Genomic DNA, 16,245 nt, shown 5'->3' with positions numbered 1-16,245 from the left:
CTTGTTGCTGTACGGATAGGGTCTATGTCAAGGAGTGCACAGGAATCCTCCTTGATTATGGTAGGTAGGAAAAGGCAAAGACAAGGTGCAAAGTCCATTGCATGTGGAGATGTATCTTGTAGCATAGCTACAAAATGGTTTCTTGTGGTCCAATCTGCATGCCACTCTGACAATGAAAACAGATGATATATATATATATATTATTTTGTTGTGTGATAAATGGCTAGTTTTCTTCTGTGTTTGTGTGTGCCTCTCCTGTTCTCCAGACTCTCCTTCTCTTAAGATTTGTCTCTTTAGAATGCCTTTCCAGAGATGTGCCATGTCAGTCTTGAGCTTCATCACAGCCCTTACTCTTACACTTACAATTTCCAGCTGTGGCCCTGATCCTGCAATATGAATATGGTGATATTTTGCAGGCACCACAGGGAAACCCTCAGGAATGTGTCAGGACTTTTTATAAGCAACAGTAAGTCAGCTTTCTCAGACTTTAAAGCACAGGTTACAGTCCCTTTGGAAATTTTTATGGATGTATTTCATATTGGAGCTGTGCCACCAATGTCTGTCTATTGCTTTGTGATATTGTTCTGACTCCTGAGAGATGTTCTTGATAAAATGTAAAATAAAACTCTTGCTACTGCAGCTATATTTGGGCTAATAGTGGGATAAGTTATGGTTTGTTAGATTGGCTTTCAGGACTTGCACTTCAGCAGGGCTGTGAAGTTTCAGAGAAAGGAAAGTTTATGCAGGTCTCTTAAAGCATTTCCTACCCATTCTGCCCAATCCTCCCTTGCTTTAATCTAAATCTGTAGTTATGCTTCTCAGCACAACTGATTCTTTCTACCTTTCTATTCTTTCAGCATACTTAAATGGAATTAATTTTATGTGTCCTGTTCAGAGTTAGACTACCAAGTATTAGTTTAGTCACTTGTTTTGAGAAATATTTATATTTGCATAGTGCTGGAACACCAGCAATAAATACATGCCAAAGTTCCTTTTTGTGACATGTGTCTCTATTCTCAATTAGGTGGTCCAAATAGGCAAATTGGTCAAAGGTTTGTGAAGAGATGAGGGGGAAGAATTAGGCCATAAAAAGTCTAGAAGTATAGCAAATGTTGAGGTAGTTATAATAGATATCCAACTTGATTCACTTATTATTGGTGGAGATTTAAGAGAGGAGAGGAAGAAAACGCTCATACTTTATAGGTGGAAAGGCAAAAGAAAAAGAAGTATCGCATTTGTTTAAAAAAAAAACCCAAACCAAACAACCAAAATACACACACAAAAAAATGAAGCTTTATTTTATTTCCCTGCTCCTGTGAGAGTTTGGCACTGGATTCCATGGGACCATAAACAGATCTCTGCTTTATCTTCTGGTGTACAGTGACATCTGCAGAGTGGAGCACATCAAACAAGACTTTCTGATTTAGTGCTGTGCCTTTTTTATGTCTGTTTTTCTTTTATGTATTCATCAATTTAAGCTTACTACTTTACTTTATGCTTTTTAATGCCTGTACAGTATTGTTTTATCTTTGTATCTCTCCAAAGGGCTACTTCCCTGTGACAGAAGTTAGTTTGACATCTGTTTACACACCCAAACAGAAATTGCTTTCTCTTTATGGGCAGAATGTCTAGTTTTACAGTGTAATGTCCTGGAAGATTTCAGTATTTTTGAGGTAAAGTTTCTATCACAACTGTGGTGTTCCTGTCAAGAAGTGGGGTTTTGATACTTTCAGTCTGAGTGCTTATTCTGAAATTATCAGACAGCATTATTATTAGATGTGTAGATTATTGAGGTAAATGTTTTAAATTATTTAAAGAAAATACTAAAAATGTGAATTCATATAATTATAAAAAAATTCAAAGCTGATAAATAAATAAAGGTACACATGGGGATTCTTTGCAGGATTTTTCTTTGCTGGACAAAACCCTTAGCATTTTTGGTTGCTTTTGCTTCATTGACTTGTACGTTTTTATCTTTTTTTCATTTATTTTTTTGTTTTAAAGTTTCTGCAAGCATATTGGGAAGAAAATGTAGCTAGCTTCTGCTAGCATCCTTTATTTCTCTGGGCAAGACAAAACAGAAACCAGCCTAGTATAGGTTTACAGAATATTGCCTGTGGGTTCTATTTTCTTAAGACTTGAGCACACGTTTAACCTCATGCACTACAGATAATCTCAGTAACTTCAAGACAACCATTTGATACGTAAACCTAGACATACTTGTAAGTCTTTGCAAACATATCCCTTAGGCTGCTGGGGCTCCAACCCTGTATTTTAAAAAGGACTTTGTAATAGGTAGTTTCTTTAAAAGAAACTTAAATGGAGGGGAAGGCTAAATTTTTTTTCCAAATATGGAAAGACAAAAAAAAAAAAAACCCAACAAAAAACCAACATTGCTTTTATTTCTGCTGTCTTTAAAAAGATAATTCATTAAGTATGTGTAAGAATGTAGACACCTGGGCTCTGAACTTCATGGCATTTCTTTTTTTATTGTTGATGCTTTTTATGTAAAGGTCTTAATTTTGATGTTTCAGAATATGCTTATTGGGGTTGATTTTTCTTTCCAGTAACATTATGTGTATCAAAACAAGGATGGACTATTCATTAGGACTGTGGTGATAGGACAAGGGGTAACGCGTTAAAACTTATACAGGGAAGTTTAGATTGGGTATAAAGAAGAAATTCTTTACTGTTAGGGTGGTGGGACACTGGAATGGGTTGGTCAGGGAAGTTGCAAATGCTCCATTCCTGGCAGTGTTCAAGGCCAGGTTGGATAGAGCCTTGGGTGGCATGGTTTAGTGGGAGGTGTCACTACCCATGGCAGTGGGGTTGGAACTAGATGATCTTAAGGTCGTTTCCAGCCCTAACTATTCTATGATTCTATAAGGTTTAAAAATACTAAATCAATATATATATATGCATCAGGAGTTGTTTTCCCCCCTACCAGGTATTACAGTATATTACAGTATCTGCTGTAATAATATGAACTGCATACCAGATCCAGTCCTCACTAAACTAATATAGCAGAATAATGATCAGAAAATTGCCAAGTAATGAACAAACCCCAGAAGTTTTAAAACTTATTAAGACATTGTGACTGATGAGCAGGTTTTATAGCCAAGGCTTTCATGTCTGAAAAATGACCCTGATAGTTTGCCAGCTGACATTATTGGTTAATTTGTCTTAAACTCATTTTTTGTAGAAGAAAGAACACAAAATAATATCTCAGTGGAATAGGAGGGAACACTTAAAACCCATGTAGTAAAAATCTATTTGTTGTATAAAATCCTTAGCAAAAAGCATTAAACCCTTTGGAGAGATAAATGAGTAAAATAATCTTTGCAATATATAAACAAACAATAAAATATATGTAAGCAGTGAGTGCTAGAAGGACAGGAAGGACTTTTTTAGGTATTCAAAGACTCTTGCACTGCAGTAAAAGATAAAGTGTATAATAGATGAAATATGTCCATTCCATCAGAAGAAGCAGAATAATTAAAAAAAAAAAAAAAAAGTGAATATGCTAGTGGTAATGGTTTAACATTCAAAGGATGTCAGCATTTTTCCTCTTGTAGGGATCTGTAATGTGTCCAAACTCTGGATTTCTTTTCTCATTCTTATGTTTGCAAGTTTTTAGTTGAGATTGAAGGAACTAAGTAAAAAGGAAAATACAAAACACGGAGTTTCATAAATAATCGAGCAAACTTCCTTTTTATAGTAGTTTCAAGTATGCCTTTTCTAACAGTAAGTATAATCACAGGACTCTTTCAATTGCTACACTGAAAAGAGGCATCTGCAAAATGCTGTGGTTTTTGGCAGAGGCTAGAATCTAGCTCTGCCTCTGGCAGAGGCCAGAAGCAGGCATGGTCAGTGTAATTAAACTGACAAGTGCCTGAGATACTGTATTTGCTGTACATACATTCCTTCAGTAACTATTAGTATTTCTTCTAAATCTGCTGTAGCTAGTGACTCAGACAACTTTAAATGTTAGTATGGCATGTAACATGGCAGTGTTGCAGGGGCAGCATTTAGAAGAAAATTTTAGAAGCTTTCTTAATGAATACTTGTTTGAGAGACTACAATAGATGAGCAGCAGTAGATTTCTTCAGTATGAGCTCAGATCTGACAGAGAAGGCAAAATATATGACTCCAGCAGATTTCACTTAATGAGTTGTAAAAACCCCATGCTGGAGAGAATGAGCCTGGAGCCCTAAACTTCCAGTGCTTTCAAAACTTTATAGATATTTGGTGTGAATCTTTACTCTCTCTCTCTGATAAATGTCAGGATACAGCCTGTGAACTTGTAAATTTAGCTGCTGTGGGGTTGAGCCATTCTGCAGATTCTGAGTGAATGCTGAACAATGAATCGTCTCCTGGTGAGGTGGTCTTTAACAAGAGTTAAGTCCTTCTAGCTTGCTTTATTTGGTTTCAAGTTTGTATTGCATTTTAAAACTTCGTGTACTTCTTCATCTAGACTCCTCTTTATGTTGTAAGCCATGGTGAGACTGGACCAATTCGATGCAACCGCTGCAAAGCTTATATGTGTCCCTTCATGCAGTTTATTGAAGGTGGAAGGAGATACCAGTGTGGATTTTGCAACTGTGTAAATGATGGTAAGTGTTGTTGCTCTGATGTGTGATTCATGCAAATTCTATAAAACTAAAAAGAAACTATATCCCTAAAATTATTTTCCTGACTTGATGAGAAAATAGTTCAGTGAGATGCAGTAACTAGGCCTACTTCACAAATAAATAATTTTTTAAAACCCTTAAAAACTACACAAGAAAAATGCATAGAAAAATTTGTTCGGTACAGTTTAAAACAGAATGCATGAAAAATAATGCTGGCTCATGAAGTCCAGTCTGATACATTCAAAACTCAATTTAAAAATACAATGTTAACATTGAATACAGGGCTGTTTGTATTGCTAATGGAAAACAACTTCTGTGTCAACAGAATTAATTTATTTAAGAAATCTTAAGTATCCAGCAAGAACCAAATATTTAGAACCATGTTAGCCCAGTTCTGTCTGTGACTGTGGATGCAATGGTTAAATAACCTATTAATCTTACTGTGACAAGTGTTGGTTTTCACAGAAGATACCATGCCATATTTGTTCAAGTGTGCTGCATGTGACTCATAACTGTTCTCGTGTGCTTGGCTAAATCCCAAATCTTTGGCAGAACTAGCCTTTCTAGACATTTGTATCAAGTTGGATTTCCTCAGCCTGGATCACAGTGGTATAGTGCTTTCCCTAATACAGTAGTCTTTTCAGCTCTGACACGTGAACCTTGACAGACTCATACCAACTTCTCTTCTGGCTCTCAAATATTTGTGCAAGCATAACAGATAACAGATTTCATAGTTTACCAGTTTTAACTCTCATAAAGAGAAATTTAATTGCATCGTAAACATTTTAAGAAAGACATTTAAGTTGTAGTGTCCATTTTAAGTCATGCTTTATATTACTATGCTATCTTATACCCAACTCAGAAAGCACTTTAAAATAAAATTTTAATGAGGGCTGAAAATGGCCAACCCACTAAATAGATACTCCCCATTCACATGCACATTCACTTTTTGCAGGAAACAATGTGAAAAATAAGCATTCTAAATATACATTGATTTAGGAAAGAGGAGCTAAAACCCATACGTGACTCTTCCTCCTCAGTATGACTCTAACCATCAGACTAGCTGCATGGAAATTGGTGGTGGCAAACTCACTCAATTTCTTACTGCTTTGTAGTTATGCACCTTATATCTGTATCTGCAGAAGGTTCCCGATGCACTTTGCTGTACAGTAGCCCAGGGTTGTGAACTTGTGAACAGACTGTTAAGTCCAGAGGGTAAAAGGCTCCTGCCTGTGGAAATGACCTTGGTCAGTTTTACATATTCAGGCCTGACAGTGTAGAGGTGGGAACATGTGGACATTTTTAGGGGAATACACCCTGTATTCCAAATACAAAAGGAGCTGTCATTACTGGAATATCATGGTCTTTTTGTTTGCTTTGGGTTTTTTAAGCCAATGTTGGGGAAAAAAAAACACACCAACATTGCAACCCAGGTAACTGTTTAAACTCTTTCCTCGATCAGTAACAGGATAGTTACACACACATAATAGTGCATTATATGTGGTGAAAGTTGCTAGGTTGTTCCCCTCCTCCCCAAAATATAAACTTTTTTTTCCTGCTCTTGTGTTGGCTTTTAGTCCCTCCGTTCTTCTTTCAACATCTGGACCACGTTGGCCAGCGGGTAGACCGCTATGAAAGGCCTGAGCTGTCTCTAGGATCTTACGAATATGTTGCTACTTTGGATTATTGCCGAGTGAGTATTTCTAATATGCAAACTAATTTTACAGTTTTATGTCAAAACAAACAAAATCCTTTAAATACTTACAGTAAACACATCTGTAAGCTGAATATCAGAGTCCAGGAACATTCTAGAAAATTTAGACAGATGTGGAGAATATAATGTTTTATTATTTTGTGCTGCAGAGTATGAGACTAGGAAGTAAGAGTAATAAATAGCACAGCAAATACGTGGATGACCAGTTGTTCACGGGTGTTTATTTGGTCCTAGCTAGCATGTTGCACTGTTAAAATTCTGATGCAGTGTTGCATTTTAGATGCATGTCTTCTTTTGGTTTTTAAGACAAGACACATGCCAGAATTGCTTTCCCAATATTGAAAACCTTTGCAAGGGAATTTGACCTTTAGTCTTCCTCGCAAGTGTAGTTTTAGTATTCTAACCAGTAAGTACAATGGAATGGGTTCTCTGTCCTAGTATTAAGGCACTAAAGAATTCATCCCACAGCCCACTCAAGTAACTGTAAATATATGCAGTTGATTTTGTTAGAAAACTCTATTTGATACTTCTGAAAGCATAAGTTACTTAAACGTTTCGAACTTCAGATCATTTTACAAAACTACATCTATTCACATTATGGACATATTTTTCTGTTCATGCTAAAATCAGGCAGAATTTCTTCCTGTCATGGAACTGAGGTTGTGGAAAGGTTGGGAAAGGCAACTGGGCCCTACAAGGCTTTGAAGTAGAGACCGGTAACTTCCTCAGAGCATCGAAGTATTGCCGGTATGAAGAAAATGAACAGGTTTAATTCTGCTTTCTCACTAGGGTACCGCTCCAAAATCCAGTGAAATCCCTGAGATGACCTATATGAATTTTATTCCAGTGTGGGTTAAACCCCAGAACAGGAGAGATCGTAAGGTGTTACAGAAATAGAGTGCGGCATCCTCAGTGCACATGCAGTATTGTTCTATCAAATTCAGTTAATCTTTGCTGATTTCTGGCAGCTCAGCTTTTGAAAAGTCATGTGTATGAAATGGTTGGTGCCATTTTGATGGTTGAATTTGAGATCCCCAGGAGAGTGAGAAGAGCGTGTAGCAAGCTCACTGCCCTGGACTTCAAAAGAGCAGACTTTGGCCTCTTCAGGAACCTGCTTAGTAAGGTTCCATGGGATATAGCCCTGGAGGGCAGGGGGGCCCAAGACTGTTGGTTGATATTCAAGGATCACCTGCTACAAGCTCAGGAGTGCTGCATCCCAACTAGAAGGAAGTGCGGCAGGAGGGCCAGGAGACCTCCTTGGATGGATAAGGAGCTGCTGAGGAAAATTCAAAGGAAAAAAGAGGCTTATAAAAAATGGAAACAAGGACAGGCGGCCTGGGTAGAGTACAAGGATGTTGTCTGGGAAGCTAGGGACCAGGTTAGGAAGGCTAAGGCCCAGTTAGAATTAAACTTGGCCAGGGATGTAAAGGATAACAGGAAGGGATTCTACAGGTACGTAGCAAATGAATAACAGACTAGGGACAACACAGGCCCCCCGAGGAAGCTCTAGGGAGAACTGGCTACACAGGATTTGGAGAAGGCTGAGGTTCTGAATGACTTCTTCACCTCGGTCTTCACTGGCAAAGGTTCTGACTGCACCACCCAGGTCTTAGAAGGTAGACACAGGGACTGTGAGAATGAAGACCTTGGGCCCACTGTAGGAGAGGATCTGGTTCGAGACCATCTTAAAAATCTGAACGTGCACAAATTCGTGGGACCTGATGAAATCCGTCCACGGGTCCTGAAGGTGCTGGCGAATGAAGTTGCTAAGCCACTGGCCATCATATCTGAAAAATCATGGCAGTCAGGTGAAGTTCCCGATGACTGAAAAAAGGGAAATATAACCCCCATTTTCAAGAAGGGGAAAATGGAAGACCCGGGGAATTACAGACCAGTCAGTCTCACCTCTGTGCCTGGTAAAATCTTGGAGCACATTCTCCTGGAAGGCCTGCTAAGGCACATAAAAAACAGCAAGGTGCTTGGTGACAGCCAGCATGGCTTCACTAAGGGGAAATCCTGCCTGACCAATTTGGTGGCCTTCTATGATGGGGCTACAGAACTGATGGATAAGGGTAAAGCAGTTCATGTCATCTACCTGGACTTGTGCAAAGCGTTTCACACTGTCCCACACAACATCCTTCTCTCTAAATTGGAGAGATATCAATTTGATGGATGGACCACTCGGTGGATAAAGAACTGGCTGGATGGCTGCACACAAAGAGTTGTGGTCAATGGCTCGATGTCTGGCTGGAGACTAGTAACGAGAGGTGTCCCTCAGGGATCGGTGTTGGGACTGGTCTTGTTTAACATCTTCATCGCTGACATGGACAGTGGGATTGAGTGCGCCCTCAGCAAGTTTGCCGATGACACCAAGCTGTGTGGTCTGGTTGATATGCTGGAGGGAAGGGATGCCATCCAGAGGGACCTTGACACGCTTGTAAGGTGGGCTGATGCCATCCTTATGAAGTTCAACCATGCCAAGTGCAAGGTCCTACACCTGGGTCGAAGCAATCCCAGGCACAGCTACAGATTGGGCAAAGAAGAGATTCAGAGTGGCCCTGCGGAGAAGGCCTTGGTGGTGCTGTTCGATGAGAAACTGAACATGAGCCAGCAGTGTGCGCTCACAGCCCAGGAAGCCAACCGTATCCTGGGCAGCATCAAAAGGAGCGTGACCAGCAGGTCTAAAGAGGCGATCCTGCCCCTCTACTCTGCTCTTGTGAGACCTCACCTGCAGTATTGTGTGCAGTTCTGGTGTCCTGAACATAAAAAGGACATGGAAGTGTTGGAACAAGTCCAGCGGATGCCACGAGGATGATCAGGTTAAAACTTAAACAGGGGAAGTTTAGATTGGATATAAGGAGGAATTTCTTTCCTGTTAGGGTGGTGAGGCACTGGAATGGGTTGCCCAGGGGGGTTGTGAGAGCTCCATCCCTGGCAGTGTTCAAGGCCAGGTTGGACGAAGCCTTGGGTGGGATGGTTTAGTGTGAGGTGTCCCTGCCCATGGCAGTGGGGTTGGAACTAGATGATCTTAAGGTCCTTTCCAACCCTAACTATTCTATGATTCTATTTTCACAGTTCTTCTCTGCTCCAGAGTGTAACCCTGTCTGATGCAGTTAACATCACAGGGCATCTTTCAGTGCAGTGGCTTTTGTCATATAGCTTAAATTGGGGAGTTTACTTGATAGGTCATCCAGGATGGTCTGTCCTGTTGCAAAGACCCATCAATAGACTTACTAGAATGTTCAAAAGAGAAATCTCTTTCAAAATTAACAGTCACGCTGGAAATGCTAAGTCATTTAATGTTACAGACATTAATGTTATTTTACAATTAATTTTTCATTTTGCTTCAAGTTGCAAAGGTTTAATTCTTTTATAAATCGAGTTTAAGACCAGAACTGAAAAGCCATTTCTTTTTGTGTGCAGCTATGGGAAATGTTAACAAATAACAGCTGGTTTGCATTATTGTGCTCATGCAAAGCGGATGTGGCAAGAGCACAAGTCCTTGTTTCTACAATATATTTGTCAGAACTTATGCAGGGATTCTTTATAAAGGCACTGTAATACAAGAGTTTAAAAGTAGTGTTTGCTACAGTTTTTGAAAATAGAATCCGAGTACAGTAAAAAGAACAACTTGTAAAAATACTGCATGGTTTTAGTTTACAGGAATTAATTCTGATTTACATGATTCAAATAGAGATCAAGGGTGTAATGTTAAGTTTAAAGTGTTCTAGGGACTACAGGTAAGTCATAATTCAAGGATTAGATGATGTTTTTCTTACATGGAGTTTTCTGAAGTTTAGTTTGGTTGAGTGGTCAGAACTCTGTATGTGAAGGCAGTGAAACAGTATAATTGAAAAGCTGTCCTGAATTTGACACCAAGTAATGACCAGTGCTTATCCTGATGGGAATTAGGAAAACCAATCTTATAATCATCAATTATGATGATTACCATTGCTATGTTCACTTTATATGATCTTCTTCCTAGGTACTTCTCTAAGCATTACACTGCTTTATTTGGAAACAAAGCATCTTACATTTTTCTTTTTACAGAAACTTGTGTCAGTAGTGTATGTCCCAATTTGATTGCCACTTACATTATGAGTAAGAGGAATTCCCAAAAGAACCCGTACCAGCCCAAGTCACTGCTGTGTATGCAGCAGCTCTATACATTGAATGTTCCACTCTCATACTTTGCTTATTTTACACAAAGTCAGCTTATTCCTGAAAGTACAGTTCAGCAGTCTAGAATGCCCTGGAGCATGACAGACAGATAGGTGGCAGATGACCATCACTTAGTACTTCTGAGAACTGCGATACTGTAATTCTGGTTCAGTACCTAAGTTGTATTTTCTGTTTCCAGATTGGTTGGAAATCACTTAACAGTTGTTAGAGACAAATGCTAACTAAGACTGAATGTAAACATTCACATTAACAAAATGGTATTGCATATTGATGTAGGGAATGCAAAATCCATATGGGTACAGAAAAAGCCAAAAGGCAAATCTGTTTAAACACTTGAATTCCAGCAGATGTTTGTGTTTCTTCTTACCTGGTAAACTGTTAACCTTTACATTTTATTCCATAAGGATGCTTTTCTCCAGTAACAATGTTGTATTCCAGGAGTGGACTTTACCCAGTGTCAGCTTTCTGCAGTAGTTACTATTTATGTTCCATAGCGTTTTTCAAACAATTGAGTGCTGTATTTAGATTGCCTTAAGGTACCACCTGTAAATTTTTTTACATAACAGGGCACTGTCTAATTTTCCCTGTAAATGGTCATTTTTTCTGTAGAACAACAAGCCTCCAAAACCACCAGCTTATATCTTCATGATTGATGTATCGTACAGAAACATCAAGAGTGGTCTGGTTAAACTCTTATGTGATGAGCTGAAGACTCTTCTAGATAAACTTCCAAGGTAAAGAAATAGAAGTGTGCTTTGCTTAACTTACTGCACAGTATTTTTCATGGAAGTTTGAATGTTGAGAGGTAAAAACAAGCAACAGAAAATATCCAGGTTTACAGTACAGGCATTTTTGAGCTGATAGTGACCAAATGTTAATTTTCACTGCTGGCATTTCTTAAACGGTGGTGTCTGGGCTTACTGCATGAATGGAAAAAATCTGTCATAGTAACTGTGCATGTAGCTTGCATTCTTTTCCTTTCTTGTAGTGAATTCTTGTGGTGGTATCAGCTACCACCCAGCTTGTAATTTTGACTTACTGTAAAGTTCTGTTTACTGCAGTGCTGCCTTTCTCATTAAATTAAACAGAAAATACCAAAACCAGAGTACTCACGAATGGCAAGTCTCTCTAAAGCCATAGTGTTGGTGGCTTGTGTCTTTAGCTCTTATTGTTAATTAGCAAAACTTGTAAAGCTTCTAAAACTCTGCTGTATGACTTCTCTGTCCTTGAGAGGAGAAAAATCTTGTAGGCTACAAATATTTTATTAAATATAGCACATTTGTTTTGTGAGCATTAAACACACGATAGTAGTATTACTATTGGTCAGTATTAATGACAATGTACTATTTTATTGTAGTTTAGTATAATTTTTAGTATAGTGTATTAGGGTAGTTTTCATTAAAGTTTAAATAATGCAGACACATATAGTTCAATGAGAACAGTGAAAACTGGGAATTTAAGTGGCTGTTTCTCAGTGAAGGTATATAAAAGCATTGAAGAACATACAGAAAGAAAATGCATTCCAAATAACAATACTTGCAGAGGGTAAACAGATTTAAATGGAGAGAGCGAAGTGAGGAAGAGTGGGAGATGGGGTGGGGTATGTTAAAAATCATATATCATGTGTCCTTCTGGGATCTTTGTGCATGAAAGAAATTCCAGTGCAGGGTGAAGGGTTAGTTTGTTAGATGCCCATGTAAGGCCACCTCTAAAGTACTTTGTCATTGAAGGTTATACTGGAGACACAGGTGTTTGGTACTGTACTGAATGTATCTCAGAGCTTTCCATCAGGATTGGTCATGACCTTGAAGATAATAAACACTTAAGCTTGAACAGGGAAAGCTGAAGAGAAAGGAAAGCAAGTGTATCTACATCACAAAAAAGACACATTAATTCTTCTCCTCACAGCACTCTGCAGATTTCTGCTGCTAAATAATGTTTGCAGGGCCAAAGGTTTTATGTTCTCTGAAAAAAGCAATAGAAAAACAGAAAGAAAAGGCAAATCCTTCAGTTTCTTCAGACTAATCTGTGGTCTTTAAGTAATAGTAATTAAAAAACAAACCAAGCCAACCAACCAACCAACCAAAAAAAACAAAAAAAAAAAAAAAAAAAAAAAACCCAACCCCAAAAAACAACAACTTAAGGCATTCCACCAAAATTTATGTTGAAACTTCTATTTTGGTGCTGAGACACAAAGGTGTGTTCATTTTCTGTTGCTGGACAAAGACAGCTGCAAAAATATTCTCCTCTTACCACATGAGGTGAGAGCCCTGTGCTGGGAATTCGTCTTGTGCCCATATCTTTGAGAGGAAGGACTTGGGGTAGCAAAGCAGTCTGTGTCAGAGAAGGGCTGGTTGGTCTAAAGGCCTTCTCCAGCTATGACTGCGGAAGTGCTGCAAAGCCACTGAAGTGGCTGAGAAGTTAGAAAGGATTAAGGTAGGTGTCTTGAGACCTGGTGTTAAGAACTCAGGTTTTGTAGACTTGCAGCATAGCTGAAAACACATTTTTTGCTTGCTTGAAATTTTAGAGCAGACATTTTCAAGCTTATGTGTTCCAAACCAGAAACCCCTGGGACTCTATTTAGAAAAATAGAGAAATGTGTTGATAAAGGTTGAGCCTATGAGCTCAGAAAAATCACACTACTTGTGCAAATATGATTTTTTATATCATTTAAAAACAAAAACAAAACCCGCACAAAAAAACCCCCAAAAACCCCGAAAATAAAAAAAAAAACCACCCAAAACACACAAACAACAAAAAGCCAAAACAGATATTTGGAAGCACTTCTGTATCTGTGATCCAGTAAAAATAATTAAATAGTTTATGATATGTATAGGCAACTTGCCACTGCAATACAGCTAATCTTTAAAACTGTGATAGAAGAAGCTGGATATTCAGACCACCACAGATAAAAGCAGTATCTGAAAAAACTGTCCCTGGTTTTTTCTTTATCTTAGGGATTTTTCACTGCTTTGATGGAATGCACCGTTGATAGGGTTGATGTAAATATATATATTTTTTAAAAAAGTAATCAATACAGCATTTGGTTTTTATCAGGGTGTTTTAATTTGAACTAAGGCAAAGATTGATGTCATTACAGGACTTGGTTGTTGTTTACTTTGTTGTTCCCTGTATGGATAATGATCTGAAAGCAGCCTTGCATTGCAAAGGAATGCTTTTATTGCAAGATCAATAATTCAGAATTATAACCAGTTGGTTTTGGTTTTCTTACAGAGAAGAGCAAGAGGAATCCTCAGCAATTCAAGTTGGTTTTGTCACTTATAACAAGGTCCTCCACTTCTTTAATGTCAAAAGCAGCTTAGCTCAGCCTCAGATGATGGTAGTCTCTGATGTTGGAGAAGTTTTTGTTCCTTTGCTGGATGGTTTCCTTGTTAACTTCCAGGATTCACGATCTGTTGTTATCAAGTAAAGTATGATTAGTCCATATGAGAATAAGATATGAAAGCTTATGATGTGCATTAATCCTTTTAGTCAGTCATATTATTGGGGATGGGACAGTATATGTGTTCATTGAAATACTGTAGAAGCCAGCAGATGCTTCAAGTCATATAGTTCCACCTCTGAAGCAAAGAAAAAGGGATATCAACAATCCCCCCCAGTGCTCAGTTGGAAAGCATATTTAGGCCAGGTGTAGACCATGCATCTTCAGCTGTGCTGTTTCAGAAATGCAACGGGGGTAGCGGCTGTGTGCCATATTGCATATTTTTCCTCTTGCAATGTATAGGATGCACACCTGGGTATGATCTAAGGACTCACAGGACACCAGAACTCCTTAACTTTTAGCTATTTTTTTTTTTAATTGCATGTTCTTTTTTGTTACCAGCTTTGAAATAATGCATCTCCTAGAATTTAAAAATTCCTATTTTGTTTTATTCTGTCTGGAATCCTAAGAAATTGAGCAATCAAAATTTTCCTGTCTAAATTGGTATGTTACAAGGTAGTTTGGGGAGTATTCCAAATAGCTAACCAGCTGAGACACTAATCCTTTCTTCTTTCATAGCTTGTTGGACCAGATTCCAGAGATGTTTGCAGACACTAATGAGAGTGAGACCATCTTTGTTCCTGTTATCCAGGCTGGCATGGAGGCACTAAAGGTTAGAACGTTCCTCTCTACAGAAGTGAGAATAAGACTTGATAAGATGCAGAAGTTCCATTTGCTAAAAGCCAGTCCCAAGTCTCCTACAAATCACAATGGGAAATGAGAAAAAAAAAAAAAAAAGTTACAGATTATTTCCAGCACTATTCCAGTACTCTAACAGTATGTCTGAACTGCTTTAGTCAAAATGAGTACACTGACTGGCATACATGTGTTTCCAGATTATGCTTTTTGGGGGAAGCCAGTCCCTAGAGTCTCTGCTACATAGAATGGATGTTTAGGAGAAGATGAGGAGCAGGAGCCTATTTCTCTTTCAGATTTGAGAGAAATAAAGAAGGATATAGTTACTGCAGCAGGAACTAATAGATACTCTGAATGTTTGCGCAGATAACCCATCCTTGCCTGTGTGGAGAGTGGGAAAGGAGTCAGTGTAAGATACAATTTGCCCTTTCTTCTGCTTCTGTGGATTTCTTGCACAAAATAAGATAATTATGACGATTTATGACTGAATCAGGTAGGGGAGTGGAGGGTTTCTGCTTAACTGACATTTTTCACAGCCTGTATACTGCTGAAAATGAATCCCCAGGTCAACATGCATCCCCAGTCACTTTCTGTGTGTCCAGGACACCCTCTGAAATGCTGACATTTCCAGGAAGCGCTGCCAATTAAAAGGATGCCACCATGGTTCATCACAAGATTTGTAGGGGTAAAAACCAGCCAGTGGTGTTTTAAAATAGTTGACATATCTGTAAGCTGGGCATAAGTAAAGCATGAGCTTTGAGTAGATAAATTCATTGAAGTGAAAATACAGAACATTGCTCAAGTCTGTTTCTTAAATATTTGATTAATACCAGTTTTCTTACACCAGAAGGTGTGTGTGCAAAACCATGTTTGGTTACTGTTTCTGTCAGAATCCTCTTCCGTAATACTTGACTTTGGTGCTGGCTATGAAAGAAAGCAGCTCTTAAGTAGTCTTTTTATTTAGCTCAGTTTTTTAAAGTGATAATTTTTAAAGATTTCCATTGTGAATTATTCATATGCATATACCTGTGCTCAGGAAGACAATACTTGTCTAAAAAGATTTAAAATGGATTGTGGTCCTATTTGGGATTAATTTAATACACTTTTAGAAATAATACACATACATTTTAGAAAGTGTGTCAAATGTGTCAGTAATTCCTGCTGCGTATCATGACAAACAGATATTTGGTAACTCTTTCAGTCTTCAGCAGAATGTTTCTTAAAAGGCATTGAACAAATTAGCATTTGGGACTAAAGATACTTATGCTTGAAATACTAGGGGTGAAATTTCTACTCTATAAAATGTAGACGCTGTCTTCAGTTGCATTTCTGCCTTAGCAAAGAGATTTCTTGTTTTCCCAGAAGTATGCCATGGCTTATTTTGAAATGTGGAATATCTAGAGAACATCTCAAGAGGGAAAGAAGGGAGAGAGTGAGAGAGAGACTGCATGGCTCATTTATGGCTGACTGGGTTTAAACCACGACAAGTACCAAAGCTGATCTGTGTCTGTGGTCTTGGGTAGTGACAGTTTTAACCTGGATGTGTGGCTAATTCTGGAGCAGGAAAAGGACAAATCCAT

The 16,245-nt window shown here is 38.4% G+C and overlaps 1 protein-coding gene across 5 annotated transcripts in view; it reads left to right on the top strand.

Annotated features, from left to right (window-relative positions):
- The window catches only part of SEC24D (SEC24 homolog D, COPII coat complex component), a 65,616-nt gene that overhangs the window by 39,204 nt on the left and 10,167 nt on the right, over nt 1–16,245 (top strand). For all 5 annotated transcript variants that reach the window (XM_065685655.1, XM_065685674.1, XM_065685642.1 and 2 more), the window contains 5 exons: nt 4,475–4,613; nt 6,209–6,324; nt 11,137–11,261; nt 13,762–13,953; nt 14,549–14,642. In XM_065685655.1, the coding sequence (XP_065541727.1) occupies nt 4,475–4,613; nt 6,209–6,324; nt 11,137–11,261; nt 13,762–13,953; nt 14,549–14,642 (666 nt within the window). The remainder of the gene's footprint in view (nt 1–4,474; nt 4,614–6,208; nt 6,325–11,136; nt 11,262–13,761; nt 13,954–14,548; nt 14,643–16,245) is intronic.

Source organism: Lathamus discolor, chromosome 1, assembly GCF_037157495.1.
Source record: "Lathamus discolor isolate bLatDis1 chromosome 1, bLatDis1.hap1, whole genome shotgun sequence".
NCBI classification, from domain to species: domain Eukaryota; kingdom Metazoa; phylum Chordata; class Aves; order Psittaciformes; family Psittacidae; genus Lathamus; species Lathamus discolor.
Note: the sequence above shows the minus strand (reverse complement) of the source record. Positions and strands in the feature narration are given on the sequence as shown.